At 44.3% G+C, this 25,681-nt stretch overlaps 1 protein-coding gene across 4 annotated transcripts in view; it reads right to left on the reverse strand.

Annotated features, from left to right (window-relative positions):
- Positions 1-25,681, reverse strand: part of DYNC1I1 (dynein cytoplasmic 1 intermediate chain 1) — a 2,709,604-nt gene that overhangs the window by 915,521 nt on the left and 1,768,402 nt on the right. For all 4 annotated transcript variants that reach the window (XM_069648550.1, XM_069648548.1, XM_069648551.1 and 1 more), the window contains one exon: positions 18,482-18,607. In XM_069648550.1, the coding sequence (XP_069504651.1) occupies positions 18,482-18,607 (126 nt within the window). The remainder of the gene's footprint in view (positions 1-18,481; positions 18,608-25,681) is intronic.

The raw sequence follows: 25,681 nt of genomic DNA on the forward strand, positions 1-25,681 counted from the left end.
CAACCTACTCTCCCTCAGCCTTTATGGGGTGTCTGCAATCTCACCCCATCTACCCCTCCCCATTTCCAACAAATAGTGAGACAAGGAAGAGGCAACTAAGATCAGTGATATTACCCTTCATGGGGAAGGTAAGGGCAGCCTACCCTAGAAAGAACTTGTGTTGTCCAACTAAAAGAGTCAGGCAGGGTCAGGCAGTTAAATGTGATCATTTACACCTGACTCCACTTGACTGTTTTTTTCCATATAAAATGTGTGGTTTCAAACAGACGGAAGAACGAGCAGGCAAGGCATTTTGGACCAGCGAAGCCAGAAATCTGGGTGTTGCAGGAAGGAGGATCTGGATGAGAATGGCATGCCACAACACTGTCCCGGTGTTTAAGGCGAGCTGCAGTGTAGCTGGGGAGCCATGTCTCCTGCAAGCCGGGGCAAGGCACATGTGACCCTGCTGTCAGAATCTGTATTTTTGCTTGTTCCCTTGGGCCGTGTGCCGGGCCCAAGGGTATCTAAGGGGCAGGTGGTGAGTCCCTGATATCGAGGCAAAGCGTCCCGGAGATACTGTTCACCAGCACAACACTACCAGGTGAGTTTTGTGTGGCAGAGAGAAACTCAGGAGCATGCGGTTGGCTGGAGCGGGATAGGGAGGAAAAGCAAGATCGGTAAACGGCACAAAGTGGAAATCAAGCAGAGGAAGTAGAAAGAGAAAAAAGCAAGTAAAGCAAGTGAAAGAAAGTAACAGAAGACAAACGGTGCGAGCAGCGCAGAAACAAAAGTGGACTGAAAGTAAAGTTATTGAAAGAAAGGGCAAGCGGCCCACATGTAAAATTGAAAGCGAACAAGATGCAAAATAAAAAACCGTGCAAGGGCACACGAGAAAGTCAAGAGAGGGGAAGTCGTCCGTGAGGAAACCAAGAGAAGATGCAAGTGTGCACAGAGAAAGACAGTGACGATTAAATGGTGCCAGGGCACACAACAGAGGAAAAGAAGTGCAAGTGTGCACAGCCAAGGACTGCAGTGAATGACATGGAAGGGTGCAAGAAGCACCATAATGCAGGACTGTGCAAGAGGCACAGGAGAAGTGTAAAGTGGAGTATAGAGTGGAGGAGAACAGTGCAAGTGTGCACCCCAAAGTGAAAGGAATAGAAAGCAATGCAAGCTGGCACAATGAACGCCTGAAGATAGAAGGTGCCAAGGAAAAGTGCAAGTCAGAAACAAAGAGAGGGGCTAAGGGTCAGGGTGGAAAAGCAAAGAGCTTGGCATTTTCGAAAGCCTCTTTTTCTACTCCATGAAAAGACTGCATGTAAAGAAAGTTGTAAATAAGGGAAAGGCATATTCTGACAACCTGAATTTTTGTTTGGAATTAGAGAGGCCTGTGCTTGGGGAACAGAACCCTGATAGGCAAACCTAATAAATCAAATGACATCCTGATAATACTGACTTGTTGTTTGAAAGCTGGAAGGGACCTGAGCCTGGGGAAGGAAACCCTAAGAGGCCCGGCCAAGTTGGAGACATATTGGTTCACTTCATACTATTGAAAGAAATGAAGCTTGGGGAAGCAAACTTGAAGGGACTCAAAGACACTATGGCGAAGGTCTTGCAAGCAGCCCTGTTTGATTGAACTCATTTTCTAAGCTTGAAACCATGCCTTGCAATGAAGCCATTGGAACCCTATCCTGGGTATCCTATTTTTCTGTTGAACTACTACTTTTCATTTTTGACAAAAAATCTCCTAACACATTTTTCAATTAAGTGAGGGCAAGCATAGGTTTAGACACAGAAAGACTTTTTATTTGGACTTCCAGACATAGACGGCACATAGAAGCATCATTTCAGGGAAACATCCCTTTAGAATTAGGATTAGTTAGGTATTATACCAACCGCAAAACTTTAAATAAAGGTTTTGAAATCTTACTTTCTGAATCTGTGTCCCTGTTGTCACCATGCCTGTCTCACATGGGGTAAAAAGCAGGGCATCCCTGATTACCTCTTCTCAACACCCTACCCATATGATTCATTAAAGGGCCAGAATTCACCCTTGTGTGCCTAAAGAAAATCACCAGTAGTGATATAAGCCAGTACTGCACATACTCAATTCCTCACTTTACATTGATGCTGAAATGGCTAAAAAGAAATGAAAAACACTCTTTTTTCATTGCCGCCATTGGAGGTGGTATTTCTGAAATAGCACGAGGTATTCCAGAAATACCAACTCTGCTTGTGGTAAACTTTGAGTAGGGCACATTTCCAGAAATACCACGGTCAGAGCTGGTAAGGTTCTTCAGTGGGATTAAAAAATCTGCCTCACTCTGGAATGACCCCTTAGTTTGTAGTCTTCTAATAATTAATACCTGAATATTACATCTTTCTACATAAGTTTTCAACTGTGTCCAAAGGTAAGTAGCACAAACAGTCCAACAGCCATTTCTATAACCACTATATAAGTAACATTCATGAGTGCTATTCAGGGTGCCATTAAATTCTTTTTGTATGGACACACTGGGATTAAGCAATTCACCAGAATATAGGGGAAGCATTCATACAGAATCAACCCGAGGACAAACTCGTTAAGATATGGACCCCTACTTCCTCCGCAAGTAGGAGTCGTGATTGGCTGCTGTGGGTTGTAACAGACCAATGGTGTATGGAAGCAGTGGTGACAACATTGCAATCCAGATTCAATGAATGTGTTATTTAAATGAATACATTGCCACTGGGTGCTATGAACATGCCCCTACAGCCTAGACTCCTCTGCCTCTCATTCACTGTGGAGGCCCATGTGTGGGGGCCAGCCAGGCTCATTTACACCATTGCCAAAATCAAGACGAATGCCTCACCCTATTGCCACAGAATCTTTGCAGGCTTTGCAGCATGCGGTTCCTTGTTGGCAGTCTAGATTCTGAAGGATTATTTGTTTTATGATTATTATTTTTGAATTGTGAAGCTCTGCAGCCTAGCCAGCCTGGTGGCCAATTGCCCCTTTGCCCTCTTGTCACTCTGCCCCTGGGTACAGTCTGCTATGAAGAGATGGATACTGCACCACATTCCCTTGCCCACAAACTCAGGTCCAAAATCACCTCAAGGTCCACTTCTCTGTAATTACGGGTTTCCTCAACATGGTTGGAGCTCTGGACTGCACGCACATGGCCCTTGCAACACCTATGGAATGAGTCATGTCTTCTTCAACAGGCGCATGCTGCACACAATCAAAGTGCAGATCGTCAGTGATGCTCAACCCATTACTCTATGATCCTGGACCAGAGAAAGATGTCACACATCATGGAGGCACTGTAGCAACACTGAGTGTGGGTGCTGGGTATGTACATGACAATAAACCACCACACCAGCGCATGCCATCACATACTCACACTGCACGTTATATAACCAGAACCCACGCTGCATGAAGATAGGTGACAGCATTGATAGGTGGCGGGCTACACATGGTATACATGAGGAGTGGGGGCTTATTGTGGTTAACATCAGACTGGTGGGTGTCTAGCAGCTGGCCCTGTACAAGTAGCAGAACAAAAGGACAGTCAACAGCATTTCAACTCTGCCATCTGAACCCTGTGATGCCCATAAAAATGCCTTCAGTAGATTAGAGCCACTAACTCCCAAACCACTGACGGTACTCTGCTGACGCTTATGCACTCCCTGCTTCAGGGGTAGGAGGGACTCATACTGTGCCATTGAATAACTTCACTGTTCCACTATATCCGTGCCCGGCCCACCACCCAATTCCTGGTACGGCATGTTTCAGGTACTGTCATGTATTATTTGATTGAATGTAATGCTCCCCATTAAATAATGTAAACTTAAAATGTTATTTTACTCTGGGATATCACATGATTAATGTTAAAAACAGAACCAAGTGAAAATCCAGCCTCCCAGAAACTTGTGCATTCTTTTTGTTGCACTACCCTATACAGTCACACTGAATAATGCCTTTATGCCGCCCGATGATCCCTGCACTGCTAACAATGCACTGCCTAGCACTGTCGTACCGAAAAATGCCCAATTAACTCCAAATAACTGGAGCCCCATCCCTCCAAAATCCAGCATTTACCCTCCCTCCTCCTGACCGGAGTCGACCCGTGAAGACGTCGGCTACGCCCACATCCTAAAATCTTTGCCTAACAAGAAATCTGTAACATACAAGGAAACACACCTTTTCGACTGTCTCCAATTTGCTAATCCAGCAATACGACCATAACGCACCCAATCTTGACATTTTTATCCCTGTGCTAATCTTATTACATACTGGAAACAAACCCACACTGACATTCTGCCTATTGGCATATGTGTAATATGTCTGTAACGCCCTTTTCCTCGACTTTCAGCCTATGCTAATCTTGTATCTCTAAAGCATGCACTTATTCTGTCATTAATGTTTTGCTTACTTACCGGAAGTAACCCTCCAAACCTGGTCCCTTGATGTAGCCCCCCGCACCATGAGGTGAGGCTTTCCTAATCTATGCATCCATGCTATGTTGTATCTTACCTATTTGGACCTGCACAGTTGATGTAGCCCCCCGCACCATGAGGTGAGGCTTTCCCAATCTATGCATCCATGCTATGTCGTATCTTACCTATTTGGACCTGCACAGTTGATGTAGCCCCCCGCACCATGAGGTGAGGCTTTCCCAATCTATGCATCCATGCTATGTCGTATCTTACCTATTTGGACCTGCACAGTTGATGTAGCCCCCCGCACCATGAGGTGAGGCTTTCCTAATCTATGCATCCATGCTATGTTGTATTTTACCTATTTGGACCTGCACAGTTGATGTAGCCCCCCGCACCATGAGGTGAGGCTTTCCCAATCTATGCATCCATGCTATGTCGTATCTTACCTATTTGGACCTGCACAGTTGATGTAGCCCCCCGCACCATGAGGTGAGGCTTTCCCAATCTATGCATCCATGCTATGTCGTATCTTACCTATTTGGACCTGCACAGTTGATGTAGCCCCCCGCACCATGAGGTGAGGCTTTCCCAATCTATGCATCCATGCTGTGTCGTATCTTACCTATTTGGACCTGCACAGTTGATGTAGCCCCCCGCACCATGAGGTGAGGCTTTCCCAATCTATGCATCCATGCTGTGTCGTATCTTACCTATTTGGACCTGCACAGTTGATGTAGCCCCCCCCGCACCATGAGGTGAGGCTTTCCCAATCTATGCATCCATGCTATGTCGTATCTTACCTATTTGGACCTGCACAGTTGATGTAGCCCCCCCCGCACCATGAGGTGAGGCTTTCCCAATCTATGCATCCATGCTGTGTCGTATCTTACCTATTTGGACCTGCACAGTTGATGTAGCCCCCCGCACCATGAGGTGAGGCTTTCCCAATCTATGCATCCATGCTGTGTCGTATCTTACCTATTTGTACCTGCACAGTTGATGTAGCCCCCCCCGCACCATGAGGTGAGGCTGTCCCAATCTGTGCATCCATACTATGTCGCATCTTACCTATTTGTAGCTGTACACTTGATGTAGCCCCCCGCACCATGAGGTGAGGCTTTCCTAATCTATGCATCCATGCTATGTCGTATCTTACCTATTTGGACCTGCACAGTTGATGTAGCCCCCCGCACCATGAGGTGAGGCTTTCCCAATCTATGCATCCATGCTGTGTCGTATCTTACCTATTTGGACCTGCACAGTTGATGTAGCCCCCCGCACCATGAGGTGAGGCTTTCCCAATCTATGCATCCATGCTGTGTCGTATCTTACCTATTTGGACCTGCACAGTTGATGTAGCCCCCCGCACCATGAGGTGAGGCTTTCCCAATCTATGCATCCATGCTGTGTCGTATCTTACCTATTTGGACCTGCACAGTTGATGTAGCCCCCCCCGCACCATGAGGTGAGGCTTTCCCAATCTATGCATCCATGCTGTGTCGTATCTTACCTATTTGGACCTGCACAGTTGATGTAGCCCCCCCGCACCATGAGGTGAGGCTTTCCCAATCTGTGCATCCATACTATGTCGCATCTTACCTATTTGTAGCTGTACACTTGATGTAGCCCCCCGCACCATGAGGTGAGGCTTTCCTAATCTATGCATCCATGCTATGTCGTATCTTACCTATTTGGACCTGCACAGTTGATGTAGCCCCCCGCACCATGAGGTGAGGCTTTCCCAATCTATGCATCCATGCTGTGTCGTATCTTACCTATTTGGACCTGCACAGTTGATGTAGCCCCCCGCACCATGAGGTGAGGCTTTCCCAATCTATGCATCCATGCTGTGTCGTATCTTACCTATTTGGACCTGCACAGTTGATGTAGCCCCCCACGCACCATGAGGTGAGGCTTTCCCAATCTATGCATCCATGCTATGTCGTATCTTACCTATTTGGACCTGCACAGTTGATGTAGCCCCCCGCACCATGAGGTGAGGCTTTCCCAATCTATGCATCCATGCTATGTCGCAACTTACCTATTTGTACCTGTACTCTTGATGTATAGCTCCGCACCATGAGGTGAGGCCTCGCTAGTCTGCATACACTCACCTATTCTGTCTGTAACCAATACACATACTCCCTAATGTACTATGCACTTTCTGTAACTAGTGCCTAGATGCCCCAGGGCTTTGTCTGCTGAAATAAATGCAAAAGTAAATAAATAAACATGCTATATTTTAGCATATTGAAAAAAGAAAAGCATGTAATATAAAGGGTTTTCTGCATGCTTGCTGTCATGTGATATGTGAACGTGGTGAGCTGTGCAACTTGTCTTTTAGTTTTCTCTAAATCAATAATACACAGATCGTTTCTTATCTTTCACATGTGAGATCAATGATATTCATAACCAGAACAACATATTATCAGATTGCCATCACAAGTAAAAATGGCCAAACAGAGCGTTTTATTTATACATTTTACATTGAGATGATCAACTTAGTTTGAACTAGGAAAGGTTTGTTTGTGCAGAAGTCAGCTCTCTTAAAGCAGGAATGCACAGGCCTCATTATTGATTAACTTGATAAATGCTTAGAAATGTTAATGGAATCTTTGGGGTTAACGGCACCGGCAAGGATGCTGGTGCCGTCAACCCCCTACCGCCGCATTTCGAGGTCCCTTAGCGGATCACACTAGGGACGGCAATGGGGGCTCGAATGGGAATGGGGAATGGTTTTCGAAATGGGGATTTACCGGGTCCGATTAGGCCGGAATGTCCTGGTAAGTCCCCATTCCGACACCACGGACCTGGACACGGGTTTGGAGGCAGCCATGGTGCTGTTAGCACCATGGCTACCCCCAAACTTGTAATGACCCCCAAGGACCTTGTTTCCAAGTTACAAAACCTTGGGAGACCCTGTGCACTTCATCCACGACCTGGTTGCAGGTTACCGCAGGCAGTGCCACAACCGCCTATTTAGACACCTGGAGCTATCAATGTACCTCTTTGCGTAGGTTTCCTGTTACGCTTCCATTGTGCTACTACACTTTAGATCGTGCCATTCTGTTTTTCCTCACTCCTTGTGGCCTTACAGCTACTCCTATTCCTCCTCTCCTCCTGTTTCCTGGTCTCGCCCTGGTTCGTGCAGTAATGCATTAGTCTACACATCTACATATAAATCCTACTCCACACAGCATATCCTAGGTTACAAATGTCCGGAGGCCCCTCAGAAATGAAGCCCAAGTTAAAATCCAGGCATGATAAATCTAGTTTGAGGTCTAAAATGTTCAAATGTCCAGAGGTACTGCAATATAGAAGTCCAAGGTAAAACCTGGGGGTGAGGAATCCAGTTTGAGGTCCAAACACTATAAACAGGGTTAAAAAAAAATCCAGGCAGCAGAATACAAAACATGTACAAATCCAACTCGGAACGGGGAAAGCGATCAAGGAAAATAACATTGGAGGGTGTTTCATCGACTCTGCAGTGGTCGCTTCTCCCGCAGTCCCTGTTGTGTTGGTGCTGGTGGGTGGAGACTGCTGTCTGGATGGTGGGTCTAAAGTGTGGATAAATGAGAAAGAGCGGGTGCGGAACCCCTACCCACATACTAATGCATGAGGGAAAGGGAATCTGTCAGTGTAATGTGCGACTGGCCATGCCTCAGCCTGGCCTCCACCATCCAGCGGCAGAGGGATCCAATGCTGGGGTTCCAATGGTGCACCACAGTTGAGAGCCACTTACTTGGACGCCGGCTTTGGGGCCAGATAAGAATCCTCTCTTGCCCCAGTGTGGACCACTGCAGTGGGCGCATCAAAGACTTGTGCTCAGACCAATTGGACATCCTTCCTGATCCAAGCATAGGCCACTGAAGTCAACACAGTCTCCTGCTCCTAGGCGAGCTGAGAATGATAGCTGGCCTGAGCACAGGCATCAGCAGATGCGGCAGCAGCAGCTACAGCAGAAGACTGCTCTCGGGCAAGCCCAGCACTCTCCTTGCTAGGACCGCGTCTTGCAGCCCGTACGTCCACAAGCAAATCTGCTTTCAGTCGGGTGGCTGCCCCCAAATCATGATGCACAACCTCCAGGGATTGTTGTGACATCGCCCAACATGGAGCCAAGAGACAAGCAGGTCTCTAGTATTTCCCTCCCACTGGCCTCTACCCATGCCTGGGCCAACTCCATGGCTGATTGTCCCTCCATTACGTCTGCCCAAGAGGCTGCCTTCCATAGTGACAGATACAATGGATGCAGGAGGTTGGCAGAAGATGGTGGATAACTGATCCCCACTGGGGCATGAGCTAACAGTGCAGCATACTCTCTACCTGGCCTTAGGAGAGATGACTCCACAGGAGTAGTGTTTATCTCCTGCACCATCACCAGTGTCCCTGTCCCTCGGGTGATGAAATTGACATGGGGCCATGGCGACAGTATCCATGGTGCTAAAAGAGCATGCTAGTAGTATAAGGGGGTGTCAGGGGCCAAACAGGTTGTATCTCATGTGCCGGGGGTGTCCAAGTCCGAAAAGGTTATGTCATTTGCCGAAAGGTACAGCAGTAGTCAGTGGTGGGCAAGGGGCAGAGGTAGTCAGGTTGGAGGAGGAGAGCTGAGGTGAGGGGATAGGGGGCAGCTGCAGTCAGAGGGGCAGTGGGCAGCCATAGTCCCAGGGAAAGGGGCTGCTGTAGTCACAGGGGGGCAGGAGGCAGCAGGAGTCATGGTGGCAGGAGGCAGCAGAAATCAGTGGGGCAGTGTTGCAGTGTTTTTTGGGTGGGAGTCCTCTTGAGGAGAAACACATGCATCTCTATGCCCATATTGCTGTTTTTTGCCCTTGCTGAAGGAATATTAGTGCGAACGGTCTCATCTTTCAAATATGCCTTCATCGACCCCCTGCCAGGCCCTATCATTTAGGCCAATCGTGCAAATATGATATGTGTTAATGCCAGGGCGTTGATCTTGAACACTCCTGCTTGTAACCTCCGATGAATCGACCTTTTCTCAAATGCAGCCATTTTACTTTGTTGTGATTATCGCAATCTAGCTGCATCGATAAGGAGCGAATCCACTGTAACATTCCATTCCAGCAACGAGATCGAAAGAGAACATGAGGAGAAAATGCCATCTTCCTTTCGAGCTCGCAGATCGCGTTGCATCTGAAATGTCAACAGACCGGGTGCGAATCGGACAGCACTTTAGCATTAGATGCTGTTCTGATGACTCTGAAAAGGTTTGAAGATTGGAGGTCACGTAATTATACAGCAGATGCATGATGGTTCCTTGCCACCTTCCAAACTATCAGGCAATCATCTAGCAAGGCAATCTGCCGACTATCTGGCAGATCAGGGAACACATTACTGTCAATGACAATGAAAGAACTAAGCTAGAGAAACTGTGCACACAATGCAAAGCGTATCTCTTCCAGAGCGTCTGCATAGTGCGTCCATGAGAACCTATAGCACTAATAGGAGTGGGCCAATTTATATCTGCTCAAGGTCAAACATTGGCTGGTTTCTGACCTAGGGTTTGGCAGTATTTTTTTCATTGAAACGATTTGTTCAATAAAATGTGCTGTTAATGTGTCGGCAACATTTCTTGACATTGTGCCGAGTCTTTTCTCCACGTGCTCCTCCATGTTATGTCCTGCAGATAGATCAAAAGGCAAAAGCACAGCATGCCATGGTAGATGCCATCTCTGCTGGAGTGTGGTCGTTGCATGTGCACGCTTTCCTGCTTATATCCCTCCATATATATATATACATATATATAGATATATATACACACACACACATTCTCTCTCTCTCTCTCTCTCTCTCTCTCTCTCTCTCTCTCTCTCTATCTCTCTCTCTCTCTCTAACTCTCTCTCTCTCTCTCTCTCTCTCTTTCTCTCTCTCTCTCTCTCTCTCTCTCTCTCTGGTCTGGGTAAATTCCATGGTGTGAGAGGTAGAATCAAAGAACACAAAATGAAATAGCTATAAGGGAGACATGGGGAGTTTCTGTATGTGTGGGGAGAGGGGTATTAGGCTTAGCCCAGTGACATCATAAGACCCACCTCTTGAGGAAACATGGTTTGTGATCCAAGATGCACGCCCTGGGACAGATGTACCTTCTGGTGGCATCCTGTCAGTTCTTTGCAGATATGCTCAATGCCTCGAAACATTGGCATGATACTAAAACCTGTAGTACTCTGTGATAGCGCTTGAAGATACATGTTAGAGCAGGGTTGTCCAGCTCCAGGCCTCGAGAGACGGAATCTAGACGTGTTTTCAGGACATCCCGCATTTGCCTCTGCCTTTAACCCCCTTCTCCACTGATCTGTTTTCTCTCTCGGCACTGTGCACCTGGTCATCCTCTGTTTTTCGGGCCCAGGTACCTGCTCACCCTGCCACCCTCCTGCACTGCCTCTAGGCCACCCTCTGCACTAGGGCTCTGTATCTGTACCCATACAGTCCCCTTCCCACTTTTCTTCTGCACTTATCAGATATAACTTATCTTACCAACCTTCACCTGTCACTTGACTTGCTGGCTGCACTATCTTTACTTATTGTTTTATTTTATTTAATATTTATTCTGTTTTTCTCTCCTCGGCTCCACACTTTCCACTCCCCCTCCCCCTACATGCACTTTCCCCTTTGTCTCCCTTTTCCATGCACTTGCGCTTTCTTAAATGTCACAGGGCCTAGGAAGATTGCTGTTTATTTTTATTTGTTATTCTCCCTCGTTCCCCTCCCTTTTGCGTGGCCGCGCTCTGAAACACTTGTGTATGAGCGCGATATAAATAAAATATCATATCATATAATATTCATGAGGAAAAAAGGGCATACATTTAGAACCATTGTATGCACATTTATTTGCGGCCCTGGAGGCCTGGAGTTTGACATCCCTGTATTAGAGGAAGCTTGATGATCTCTGTGATGCAGGATGAGTGCATCCTGGTGAAAGCCCTGTTTTACTGGTATCCGTTTCGTAGCAACAAGTGTAACTATGGAAGATTGGGAGAGATTTATTGAATGCATCTTTTAACAGCTTGTTTTGTCCGCTTGGTACATTGGTTACTTTACGTTTTGTGCAGCATTACAATGTGGCTAAATTATGCAATAACTAGGCTTCCAATCTATGCAATGAAATAAAGCAGGAATCTTCATGAGTCATCCTTGACATGTTTATCTCTGGCAAATGTCGCACGCCGTACGTTTCCCAGTTGCCATCTTAGAATCTATGGTGGACTGGGAACCAAAAGAGTGCCGGCATATTACACATTTTCAGCAAGTCCAATCCTTTTCCTATGAGAACATTTGGAAATAAAATAGGTTACCACACAAAAGAGGCCCAGGGTGCAGAGGCCGACCGGGAAATCTACAGAGTTCCCTGTAGACCAGTCCACCCCTGCTTAGATTGGTAGCACACACCTTACACGGTTTTATCTAGCAGCCGGGGATAGTTATGCACTCACAGCATGGACATGATTGGGAAAGTGCTTATTCACAGTGAGCTAAGGGCCGCGCCCCTCTACTATCCAGCTTTGAACTCTTCCTGCTGACTGGGCTTGTCAGGCAATGTGCCCCTGCCAGCCCGGTACATGAGACTGAGGCTGCCCGGTACATGAGACTGAGAGTGCTACTGAGCAGCCAGTGAGAGAGCTGGTTGGACACACCCGAGCATGCCATGCAAGCTGGCCATGCTGAGCAGCAGGTAAGTCAACTGATTGAGATGAGCAAGCAGCCATAGTCTCCGTGCAAGGGTTTCTTTAAGGATGCAAGCTCCGCCGGGCTGTACATAGCCACTCATGGCCAGGAACAGCAATACGGTACTGTGGCCATCACCAAACAACCGCCTACACAACCCCTTCTGCTATAGGGATCTCAGAATCTGCGACAGAGAAGGGAGCATGTGTAGAGTGCCCACCACACTTCAGGGTCCCTAGGGAGGTGGCCCACCCTCCAAAGGGGATTATAAATCAGGTACCACCCATCATCTCTGCTTCAGAGTTCAAGCTGCTCCTCTCCCGCCTCCATACCAGACTCGTCACCCTTGGCCAGAAGAACCCAGGTTTAGTCTTATTGTGCTCCAAAAAGTGCACACCAGTTGGCACACACGCCATATTTTCGCAAGCCCGCGGACCTTTGTCTTAGCCCAGTGCTTGCAGCATTTTAAAGCCCTGAAAATGCAGTGGCACAACGAATTACAGCAGGCTAAGTGCACACGGTTGAAGTATTTATTGTGTTGCTCAAACACTTATGTACCTTCCTGATTTGTCCACTGTCATCTGCACCAAGAGCAGTGCCCTAATCAGTACTTGATAGTACTCTATTTATAGTACTAATAGCAATACAAGCATCAGGTTGGTCAAGTGTGCTTCAGTATGCGTTTTAGTTCAGCAGCAGCTCCTTTGAAAGTACCACTAACCTGCCAGCATGCATCTACACTGCCAACAGTTATAGCTATAAATCCCAATAGCTGCTTTGCTCAGTATATTACATTATATTTTCCTGAAAACCTGATGAAAGAGAGGCAAAGACCACAATAATCTCGTGGGCTTGCATAAGCAAACATTTTTAGACATGGAATGCCTTTTGGAAACACACCCACCAGTCATCTCGCAAATAGCTCTGTCACCATTTACTGGTTCAATCAATTGGTCTGATTTTAATGTCTAGTTAGAGAGAGCTTTAACTCTCTGATTGACCTCTTGAACATACAAATTCGAAGGGATCCTGGTGCATCCAGCTCCCCTGTTATGCAATACCAGTCCATTAAAGTATTAGCTCTGTTAAGACTGCAGCCATTTTGTAGCAATTTGTGAAACCATCTAAGTTGGGATGTGCTTTGTTGAATGATTTTTTTAAGAACTGGTTTTTCTTTCAATGCTGTTTGGAACATTGACATGTTGCTTTCGTGCTGCATCACAGTATGTTAGTCTGTTTAAATAATATAACAACTGGGCCCGCAAGTCATTCAAATCATGCAGTATTTGTCATGTTTGACACCTTACTCTGATCCCACTTGTGTATGCAATTCTACATGAATGACCTACCCTCACAGTCCAGCTGAAGGAGAAAACATTATAGGCAACCTGTGAAGACACGTGTGGTGAACAGGAGATGTGTTTCTTCTCTGAGCTCTGCCCATACCCTGTTGCTAACACCCACATGGGGCCCATAAGGTTGAAACTGTATGACTGGGGTGTCCAAGGGGCCTTTAGACAGTTAGCCGCCCAGGAGAGAGCATGTGTATCTTTTTGCTGTCTGTGCTTCTCTACCCAACTTTCATAACCTTTTTTTTCTTTCTTCTGTTTTTTTCGGACAGCCAAGTCCAGCCCAGACTCTGGTGAGAGGAGCCCTGTCCATTTTGCAGAATGACAAAACCTGCTGAAGAGTAAGTGCCACAGAAAAAAAGTACAATACCGTAGGGCATATTACACATTGAATGACATGTTATTACCCAATTCACACTCAGTGTGTGTCATTATTTGTTTTTCCACAGGTATATTGCCAGTGAAAGGGCTGTAACCCCAAACTCTACCAGGCCTATTTGGGCCAGGGTTTGCAGTTGCACATGCCTTGCATCATTTTCTCCACAAGTTGACCCAGCATGTAGGCCTTTAGCAGCAGGCTAATGCTAGAGGAGCTTTGAAAGGGAGTGTGTCGCCTGGCTGGCGAGGAGTAAGAGCACCACAACAGTCAGAGGCCTGCCAGGAGGATGGGATGAAGCATGATTGCAAGATAGCTCAAATATAGCTATATGAAGACACAGCTGTGCACCTCTCACCATTTCATTAACTGAGCTAGAAAACGGCTAGGTCCTCTTCAACCTTTGTTCATAGGTTAATTCCTGCTGCTTTTATTTATATTTTCCCCAAAGAGTTCCCAGAGATATTAAAAAAATCATCATATGCCACCTCGTTCTCACAAACATAGCATTCAAACATATGCACTACAATTTGTTTAGTAAATAATACATTATTTATTTGCATCCATAACAATAAATCACTGTTTGTCATCCTCAAATGTATAACCACAAATATATAGGGAGTCATTACGACCTTGGAGGTAACCATGCCGCAATTTACAGCATGGTTACCCCCTTAGCGGGTACCGGGTCCGGGTTCCTTGAATGAGGAATTACCCGGCCATTCCAACCTTGGAGGACCCGGTAATTCCTCATTCAAGGAACCCGGACCTGGTACATCCCCATTCCCATTCGAGCCTCCATAGAGCTCAATGGGGAAGGCGCTAACAACGGGCCCGCTAATAATGGGCACGTTGTTAGCTGCCTGGTCTGCTAGCGGGACCAGCTAAGGGTACCTGGTTTTACCAGGTGCCGTTTGCGGGTCCGCGAGCAGACTCTTAATGGGGCGGTAAGGGGTTGACGGCTCTGGCACCATTACCGGTGCCATTCACCCCTTACCGCCAAGGTCGTAATGACCCCCATAATGTTCAAAATTCATTAACATATAACCACAAATCACACATACCACCTTCAAAGTTATACACGTTGATATACAAATCAAAACAAAAGAAACATAGAAACAAAGTTTCTTTAGAAACGGAGCTGCTACTCTTCATGAGTTCTTACATCCACTATAATAATGTGTGCAGGAACAGCTGCATGTTACACAAGCAAGGCCCACAGTGCTCCCCTATGCAAAGTGGACACAGAAAAAATACTATGTGTCAGGCAATGCAACACATGTTTTATCTGACACCATGTGCATAATGATGTAAATAACAATTATTCTCCAAAGTAAAACAAACATCAAATATGTGTACAACATCTGATATTCTCTAGTTGATTCAGGTCTCATATTTGAATCCAGCTGATAAATGTGGGTTGCACGTTTCACGTTTATTATCATTTCAGGACTTTTCTTCCAAAACGACTTCTTAAATTAATCAATTAACAATTCTTGTAAATCTGCAGCGATTCAACAACCTGTATGGATTAATCGGTTATATGGAGCTCTCCATTCCACATTTTTACTGTGAATGCCAACATGCTCCATTCGGGAGATGCCAGTCGACTCCTGGTATTAACTTTACCTTACAACTATGATGAGGGCACACTATTTTAGTTAGTGGTTGTTTGGAGTAAATAGATAATCCTACAAAACCACTTTCACCCGCAATAATAATTAAAAGAAACCACTGTCTACCAGCAGTTCTTTTGCTATATTTTTTCACAACTACTGCCTTAATCTTAAATAGTACAATTAATGGAAATTCATAGTTTCCTTAATTTCTTATGAATTTTACCGTTAAAGTTAACAGCAACAAACAGGCATCCACTCCATTCGCTGGCTGCAGGTACACAAAATATATTGTTCAAAGCAATGTGCCTTGTTCACAAATGTGTCCTTGGACATTTCGTCTAGCAACTTAACCAAAATATTACAATGTTACGAACCAGACTGTCTACTTAGATCTCCAAACAGGTTTTTCTGCTAGCTATTACAAAATTCAACCGCTCAAAATTGGGTGGACAATCTTGCTCATATCAAATTCTTTTAACTTTAATTTCTTACTGCTAGAGCTGAATCAAGAACATTGACTGTTGCGGTTCAGGAACAAAATTAAAATACTGCTATTTAGAAAGCAGCTGTGTGAAAACAAGGAAATAATATGAGGCAGGGTAACCAAAAAGGAAACACACCAAACACAGGTTACAAAGGAACATACAAAGCACTTTATTTTATACTGAATCCAGTTACAAAAGAACAGAACAAAATTCAGATAGCTATCGACCCTCAGTACAACGCAGCGAACTCCGGCGTGGTTAGGTGTGCTCAGTGAGTGCAAATATTCATTGAAACAGTCAGGCTTTTATACATTTCTCCAGCCTGTTGTCCAGCCTTTCTTCAGGTTAACCATTCCATAAATAAGTTACTGCTCTAGGGTCCCTTGCCAGGTCAAATCTAGTTCAGTTTAGGTTTATACATTAACAAGAAGAAATGGTAATAATGTATGCTCTAGGCCTAACATTACAATACAGGACTTAATTTATACAATGTAGTTAAGCAGGTGTTCTCATTCGATTATAGATCAGTTTCGGTGATACAGGTAATCCATTACACACAGGGCAGCAGAAGGACAAGGTCTCAGCTCATGACCCTAACAAGTGGCCTGCAGGCAAGTTATACATTAGCTGTACAGAGGTCATGACAATCGAGTTCTGTTCTGAATAACATAGGCTACCATTTTAGCTCACATGGTGACTTTATAGAGCAAGAAAACCTAAAATGGCGGCTTGACCCAAAATGACAGTTTACATGGTTTCTAAGGTCAGGACCTTGCAATGCGAGTTTATTCACATGTAGTTTATAAGCAGCTTGTTAGCAGCTTGGCGTAGGCCAATATACATATATTCATAGCAATAGGAGGTACGATATCATTTCTAGTTTGACAGCTGGTATTTTAAGTCTACCTTTCCTTTCACCTTTGTTCACAGAACTCCTGACAGAGGTCTCACACACACATGCACACAGACACAAAAACGCATACACCCATGCACACAACATTATCCTATCATAATGTTGTTCAGATAATTCACATTTACCATCCAGAGAGTTATGAAAATGATTACAGAGACATTACATAACTCTCAAAAAATTACATGTTCTGCATTCTAATCTGTAATTCATACCCCCGTTCCACAGGCCATACTGTGGGTAACGGCCCGACAAACCGAGTTAACGACTGCAGCGAAGCACAACGGGTTACCAAAGCGTTAACCCGGGGTGTAGAAAAAAAAAGCATTTTCCTTCATTGAACGGGATGCCACATGCGTCCTGTTGAATGAATGAAAATGCTTTGTCAAGATGGCCACCATGGTAGTAGAAGGCAGGGCTCCGTATGGAGCCCCTAATCTATTACCTATTACCATGGAGGCTGGAATAGAAAGAGACTGGGGAGCATCTGAGATGGCAGTGGGTGGTGTCACGCAAGTGGGGTTCGGGAGGGGGTTTGGGATCATTAAAAAAGGAACGAAGAGTGCGCCAAAGATGGCTGCTGTGGTGCCGGTCATCAGGCAGCTTGGAACCCAGGCGAGATCGGGAGTATTAGCCTGTATTTCCAGCCACCTGATTGGCCGGCTCCCACCCGCCAGGTGCTAATATAAAAATAGGACTCCAAATCTCACCGCCCTAAAATGCTGCCGATCTAGTGCTACTTGGCATAAGTATAAATGAATTGGTGGCCAATACCCTCCGTCTGCATTATCCCTAAAAAGGCACTGAGAAATCGGAGGGGCGGGGCATACACAAAGAAGTCATGCATCTAAGTCATACAGGGTGCAGAACCATGATCCATTTGAGGAACCGGAGGACATTTATGTCAGCTGATTGACACCTGAGTCGCTCTAAGATTTTTATGCAATATATCTCTAAAAAAAACTAAAGCTATCTCTATTCAGACCTAAAAAAGCAAAATCTCTCGTTGCTCAAATACCAAGAAGTATATAATAGACTACATCCTAATCTCAGGATAAAAAAAATATCTGAATGAGCTTTGGCGCCTCAGTCAGAACATGAGTATGCAAACAGAACATTTACATGCTGCCAGCACTTGCGGATAACAACTGCATCCGTATTTGTTTATGTCTTGGTTGTTAGAATTTTGACAAAAAACATGATGGTAGCAGTAACATTAAACATTGAGAAAAAGAGCATTTTGATGACTATTATAGCATATGTGGGAGAGGTGAGGGAGAGCAGAACTAGCTCGGGATCGCAGAGGGATCAGTACGGATAGGGAGTTCAGAACCATCCCTGGCATGGGAGCAGGAGGGACATGGGTTTGGGGAGCAACAGTGAACCCATAACTAACCCAGTGATAGGAGGGCGATAGGGAGGACGTTTGAGGGCAGAACCAGCTCAGTCATTAGAGGAGGGAAGATGGTATGCAAGAGGGAGCCCAGGCGCAGCGTAGCCCTTGAAGATCATACACATGGACAAATTGAGGTTCATAATTAACAGGCATCCTCTTATGTATTTTATAAGAAAATTAGTGACAATCACTAATAGGATTTTGCAAAAGAGACATCCAAAAACGTTACTGCATTAGAACTTGCAAATGATATAAAATAATGTTTTACCTGACAGTGGAACACGTATTCTGGGGTAGATTTCTTGAACTTCATGTTCCAAACTAATGCTACCCCATCAGGTTCATGTGGGGCATCTTCGTTGTTATTGTAAGACGCAACCACCAGTTCAGGATACTGGTGAGAGAGAAAATACAACACATTTTAGACATTATAGTTAAATCTTAAATTCTATATCACCTCCTGAGAATATTTACCTGTATTTTGATTCAATAATTTCAATCATTTTAAAGTATTCAGCCGAATAAGCCACACAACAAACCATACTTGTATATATGTTTGCCCTTAGATGGATACGCTTTATCGCATACCTTATTTCAGATGTTTCTATCAATAATCAATATGCCAAAAATGTGCCCATTAATATTTGCGGATGCCTATTTGATATTGCGTTCAGATGTCTCTATTTACATTGAAACACGGAAAGACAAATAATTAGCACATATCCATATCCGGAATTACTAGTTTTACAGCTGTTGGGATGCACGTTCAGATCCCAGCCCCTCCCAAACGATTTAGAATGCAGAATACTGATACTAATACGCTGGAAATGCACGTAAGCGGGTACAGGGGGGAAGTCCTGTGGGTATAGATGAATAGTGTGAGGCGTGCTCATTGTAGAAACTTACATCGATTTAGGGTAAACTAAGAACAGCTTTATAGAGTGTTAGGTACACTGCCTGCACCTCTCACACATAGTACAAATCCCTGACCAAGGACCAGAAATATAGAAGTAAACCAGTATATGTAGGTGGGCCTGTATCCTAGCAGGCTATGTAGAAAACACAGAACAACAAGGCCTTGTGCTCGAATGTTTCATCCCCACCCGAAGCGAGGTAGGGACACGTACACACACTTACACAAATGTATCCTTTTAGAGCTCTGTGAAATTAGAAAGGAATGTGAACGGCCTAAGACGAGGAGGGCTGCGGCCGGTTGTGAAGGACAAACCCATGAGAGCCAGGGCAGAGGTCTTGCGCTGCCAAAACACAAGTTGAGATTTAGGACACCTGCGCCCCCCAGAATAATGCCCATCCCATTTGAACTACGGGATGCCCATGAACAAAACTCCTAAATCCTTTACAAATTAGACTGATTAGTGGGACCTGCAGGAAACTAAGGCCTGCCCCTCAGAAGGAGCAGCTGATAAGGGAGGAACAAAGGACAACTAGGCCTGTGATTTGTACCAGGGAGAGCAAAGGGTGATGCCAACTCTTATAAGATTATGACGGGAGGGCAGTGCCTTCAGTAACCTAACCAATCATCTAATTGCATCCCAATGTGAAGAGATCAAAACCCACGTGTGGAGAAGTTGGAGGTGAAGAGGACATGGCCAATAAATTGGGGGTTCATATGTGATTATTAGCATGTATATAGGTGGCAGCCAATGAGGGTTGAGGATGAACACTGTATGTCATGTGCGTCACAGATGACAATTCTTGTAGTTATAATGTCCTGTTTGCTTTGAAGGAGAGAGAGCTCATTGGAAGCGGGCTTATAATACCCTGCCACCATTTCCTTTTTGTGTACAAATAAATCTCTTGTTCTTCTCACAAAATGGTGCAATGAGCCTTTTTCCTTAGATGAGTGTAATTTTTTGTCTGGTTGTTGGAGGTTTACCCTGCACAGCTCATACTGATTTCCAAAGGCAACACTGAAAAATCACTCACATGTTCTGGATTTTGTTTAATTATTATGAAATCCTAGTTTAGTTCCTGGATTTATATATTTCTTTTAATACAATGGGCCTCATTACGGGTATGCAGGTAGCCATGCCGCTTTTGGTGGCATGGCTACCCCCATACCGGGTCCGGGTTCCTTGAATGGGGAAAGACCAGGCCATTCTGACCTTGGAGGGCCCGGTATTTCCCCATTCAAGGAACCCGGACCCGGTACATCCCCATTCCCATTTGAGCCCCCATAGGGATCAATGGGAATGGGGAGGATGCTAACAACGGGCCTGTTGTTAGCATCCTGGTCTGCTCGCGGGGCCCGCTAACGACGCCTGGTTTTACCAGACGTCCTTAGTGGGTCCTGCAAGCAGACCTCGTAATGAGGCGGTAGAGGGTTAACGGGGCCAGCAACTCTACTGGTGCCGTTCACCCTCTACTGCCAGGGTCGTAATGAGACCCAATGTGTGCCCTTTAATCCTGACTATTCTCACTACTTTATGATCACTTTATATGAGGTCTGACTTCCAATGATAATAAAGTTTCATTCCTTCAAAGCGTGCCTTCTATTGGTTGCCTTTTTTCAATGATTACAGAGTGTCATTCCTTTAAAGTTCATATACAGCAGCCTATGTTGAGTCTTTTGTGGTCTTCTTTCCAATGGACACTGTCATTTATCTAAAAATTGATTTAAATGTATTCAGATGCTCACAAAGTGTCATTCTTGCAGAGATTATCTCCTCTGGGGACTCTTTCCAATGCTTATACAGCTCATGTAATTCTTTTTAAGACCATCTGCTGTTTCCCAATGCTCATACAATATTATTCCTATAAGGACCACCTACTCTGGGAAGTCTTTTCCAATGCTCAAAACATGATTTACTTTCTCTTAAACATTGCCTCCTTTGGGCACTCTTCCCCGATGCTCATACAGTGTACTTCCTATAAGCACCATCTACTCTGGGGAATCTTTTGCAATACTTATATAGCTATGTTAATTACTTTTAATATAATCTTCTTTGGGCATTCTTTGCCAATGATCATACAATGATTGTCATTCTTTTAAAGATGTCCTTTTCTGTGGACACCTTTCTAATATGCATACAGTCAGATTCATTGTCTTAAAGATTGCATCCGCTGGGGACTACTTCCCAATTGCCATATGGTGTTGGCAACTTAAAGATCACCTTTTCTGAGGGTCTCCCTTCCATTAGTTAGAGTGGTATTCCTTTAAAGATCACCTTATCTGCTAATCTCCGTCACAATGGTTATACAGTGTCATCCTTTCGAAGATCACCTTGTATGATGCTCTTCCTATGGCCATTCAGCTTCCTTCCTTTAAAGACCTTTGCTGGGCCTCACCTAACCCATTCCCATCACTCACTCTCTACCTCAACCATGGCCGAGAACAGCAATGGCGAGACACCCACTCTCCTCCCCCAAACCATCAACACCTTCAAGAATAAAACCAAATCTTGGCTCTTTGAGAAGCAATACTTGTGTTAGACATCTGTCCTACTTACTCAGCCCGCCTGTTCCCCAGCACGATTTCCGGTCTGCTACCTTCCCAACTACTTCAGGGATACTTCCTCTGCGGAGCCTAGGGACACTGTACCATGTGTAATATATGTAATTATTAAGATTGTTATTATGTGGTATTGGTATACTTTTATTATAATCTATCTGCCTGTATGTTCTTTTCTTGCAACCCTGTACAAATTGCGCCCTGATGCCCATGGGCCTGATGGTCTGCGAGTTATAAATAAACAAATACAAATACAAATACAACTTCTGTTGGCCATTCCCAGAATCTCCAAAACCTCTTCCTGTTCCTGCACCACAACTCACACATTATTTAAAAAGTCTTCCATACCTGCACCACTCCTCATGATTTCACGGTTGCAGTCTACAGCAAAATGACAAAACTGATTTCCAAGATTTATAAGACATTTATGACTTATTGTAATAAATGTAATCTGATCTTAATGTGACCTTTTTCTTAAAGGTCCTCTGTCAAAGTGTCTTTGTGAGTCTCTCCATTCTGGTGCCTGGCCCCTAATATGTGCTCGCAAAAAAAAGCAGCAAAGTTGGTGAATTTTTCAAGCAGACAAATGGGCCAGAACAACGGAATGGCCAACCTTATCTTGTGTAGGTCCACCAGGAAACAGGACACCATGGTAGTGAGGAAGCTACAATCATGTGTTGACCCTTCAGGAGCTCTTTGAGAGCCGTCTCCAATAGCACCTCCACCCTAAGCTCAAAACAGGCCCATCTAGAGAAGAATCCAAAACGCTAGGGGAAGGACTATGGGGGAGCTGATGCACATAATTAAAGTTCACCAGGTGCACATGTATTGTAGAGTCAGCTCAGACCACGCTCATGGGAAAGTCATGCCTTTCACTTGATGTCATTAGCCCAAAACAACAGATCACTCCCCTCTCTGGAACCTGATGAAAGGTCACGGTATTCATGTATGTCCAACCTTGGAAATGACAGTTTTATGGGGCGTAGACCACATTCATTGGCATATTTTTCATTGCTACCATGTGACTAGCATTACTTTTTCTACAAACAATCCCTGCATGCATTGTGAATTTTGCTCATTTCATTTGCACAATCACTCTATATTTACAACTCTTCATATTTGCAAAGGATTGTGGTTTGCTCCCTGGGACCGCAGGCCAACCAACCCTCCAGCCCTTGCCTGAGTAAGAAGACTCCATTAAAGAAACTGAGACAAAAAACAACTGAAAACAAGATCTCTTGTAATCACTTAGAATATCTCCTCCTCTTTATTCCGATGAGACTCAACTGAGTAGCCACACTAAGGATCGGTTGCAGTTACATGCGCCAACATCTGGTACCTTACTTGGATGTCTGATGGCCCAACGTTGCACACCTGTACCTTTGGGCTTCCTATATTTCCATCCAGTTGTCTCTAACATTTCCAGTGAGTGACTTTTGGTTTTCATACTTTCTGGCATATAATGTAGCTGGGACCTTTTACATGACAATTAATGAGTAGAATGTGTTTATAAGTATGATTTCAGCCTTTTACCCTAGGGAGGTCAGGCCAGTGGTATTATAGAGCTCAGCAGAGTATAGACTAAAAGTACAGGCTAAAAGGGCCATAAAGAGACAAAGACAGTTTGACCAACTTAGTGTTGTGCTTATACATCAAAGTACAGGTCCTGCATTGGAGGGATGTGTATGTTATTACCATCTTTTACAGAGCTTTCACCTTCAGCTAGGAGGCATATGTCAAAACCAAATTTGACAAGTAACTCCAAAATGATCTAACCAGGAAACAAGGATGGAAGTGTTGACTCTCAGTCTTTACATTTTATTGGTTGGAGATGTTAATGTAGTTGTTGGTGAATTTCTACCCTCTGAGGAAATGGATATACTGAAATCCAATCTCCAGGAAATGTGTGGTAATGCTTTGAATGGCTCTTCTGCTGCTAGGTCAGTCATTGCTAAAAATGTCCACATGATTAAAGCTAGGACCTTGTTTTCCTCACTTGCTGCCAATACAATTCGCAAAGTTTAAATGTGTTATTCTTTTGATGTTAAACATGGATTGTACGTGAAAGGTTATGGATCTTAAACGTATAAGGAGTGTAGAAAGTTACAAATACCTGGGTAGTTTAAGGTTGAAAATCTATTCATATACATGCTATGATATAAAAATTGAGAATTGAAGTTATACAGATATGAGTAATTCTTCTAACCCCAGATCTAACAAGGTGGGGATCAGTCATCTAATAATGCTATAGCTCTGGTGGTTCATCCAAAGAAAGCCATTATATCTTGCTAAGATTCAAGAAAAATCATTGCTACTTTTCATGTTTATTGCAGTGTGGGATGTATTGACCCACTTTGCTGTGCTATGCGGTATCACTCTAATAATTATGGTGCCAGGAACTGCAACAATGGCGGCAAAACTCTTGTGTGTGCCTAAAACCTACAAAAAAACCTACAAAAAACGCATTCTCAAGCACACAAAAAGATGGATGGTTCATGTGTGGTGGAATAGAGCCCACACTGCAGAATATGTGCCAGTGGGCTCCATGACCAACAAACAGATTGCAGAGAGAAACAGCGCTTTGTAAATAAAACTCCAAAATGTGCCTACAAATGACATTTGCTTTGGTGCTAAAAACTCCAAAATGCCTATAATACAACACTTCTTAACATCCAAAATCTTGCATGGCGCTAAAGTTCATGTAATCTAATGAAGCATTGGAAACATACAAAGTCCTAATGTGAAGAGCAAAACATTCTTCAGAAAAACTGGATTGTATGTAAACTGACAGCCCCTGTCAGAATCTGGGTGCAGTACCCTGGGCTACCTGAATGACAGCTGTCAGATGAGTTACTGATGAAACTTTAAAGTGATCTGAACTAAAAAGTCTGCCGGATCAGCAAACATAAAAAGGATTGTGGCTAAAAAGAATACAGATCTCAGTTGCTTTTTATCCCACAGAGTTAAAGCTGAGAAAATAATGTATTTATGTTTGATGCAACAAATATGTTTTTTTCCTGGTTTTAATTAAGAATAAATTAGCTTGGCTGAGCTGCAACCCTTTGGAAGTGGACAAACAGGTTTTGCCCAAGAGGAGGGCCTTCCTCTCATTAGAAACTCACGGGGAGGTTCTAATTGTGGGTTAACCCAGACACTTGTCTACAGAAAGAGAATGAACAATAGCAGGCCCTTCAGTCAAGGAAACAGAGGTGTGAGAGGGTCGGAAATGGCTCCTGGAAGGAACAAACAAGGAGGGGGATGTTCCTAGACTCCAGGGAGATAAAAAGGGGCGTACCATTTGCTGTTAAGCATGAACAAAGAACATTTTTTAAAGACTCATAACTTATGATTCAAAATGGTGAAAAATATACCAAGGACATATCTGTTAGTCTAATTTTTGGCTGCACGTTTTAAGAGGCGGCATAATCGTGTAACATGCTCTGGACATGAATGGCAATATATGTGGTTTTATGTGAAATGTATGAATACTACAATTGTGAAAATGTACACACACATTCCTAATGTTAAACACACACATTTGTGGAAATTTGCATAAAGTTTGGAAATTGTGTTCATAGCAAAAAGGACAAAATTCTGTAGAAAGTTGAGATAAGACCCCACACCTACGAGATTTTGAGGAACAGATGCTACATAAAATATGACATCTTTGTGTGTGATTTGTGTAAAAGTGACCAATGTAGAAATGTGCATTTAGTATAAAATCCGATTTTGAGACCAGTAGCTAAAGGTAGGTTTCTAAGAACTGTAAAGCAAACCATAAAATGTGACATCATCCGGCCTTGATCCAATCACTCAAATGTAAGGCGGAGATGAAGTGTTGACCCAATCCCAGCTCACAGGGGCAGCTTAGCTAAACCGGCCCATACACCGATTTTGTGATGTCATTTTAAAGGATAAATAGAGACAGCTGACAACACATAGGGACTGACCGATTCACTCACAGTCCTGATTCCAGCAAAGTACTCTGATCCAGCA

Source organism: Ambystoma mexicanum, chromosome 2q (assembly GCF_040938575.1).
Source record: "Ambystoma mexicanum isolate Mex_15411 chromosome 2q, UKY_AmexF1_1, whole genome shotgun sequence".
Taxonomy (NCBI): Eukaryota; Metazoa; Chordata; class Amphibia; order Caudata; family Ambystomatidae; genus Ambystoma; species Ambystoma mexicanum.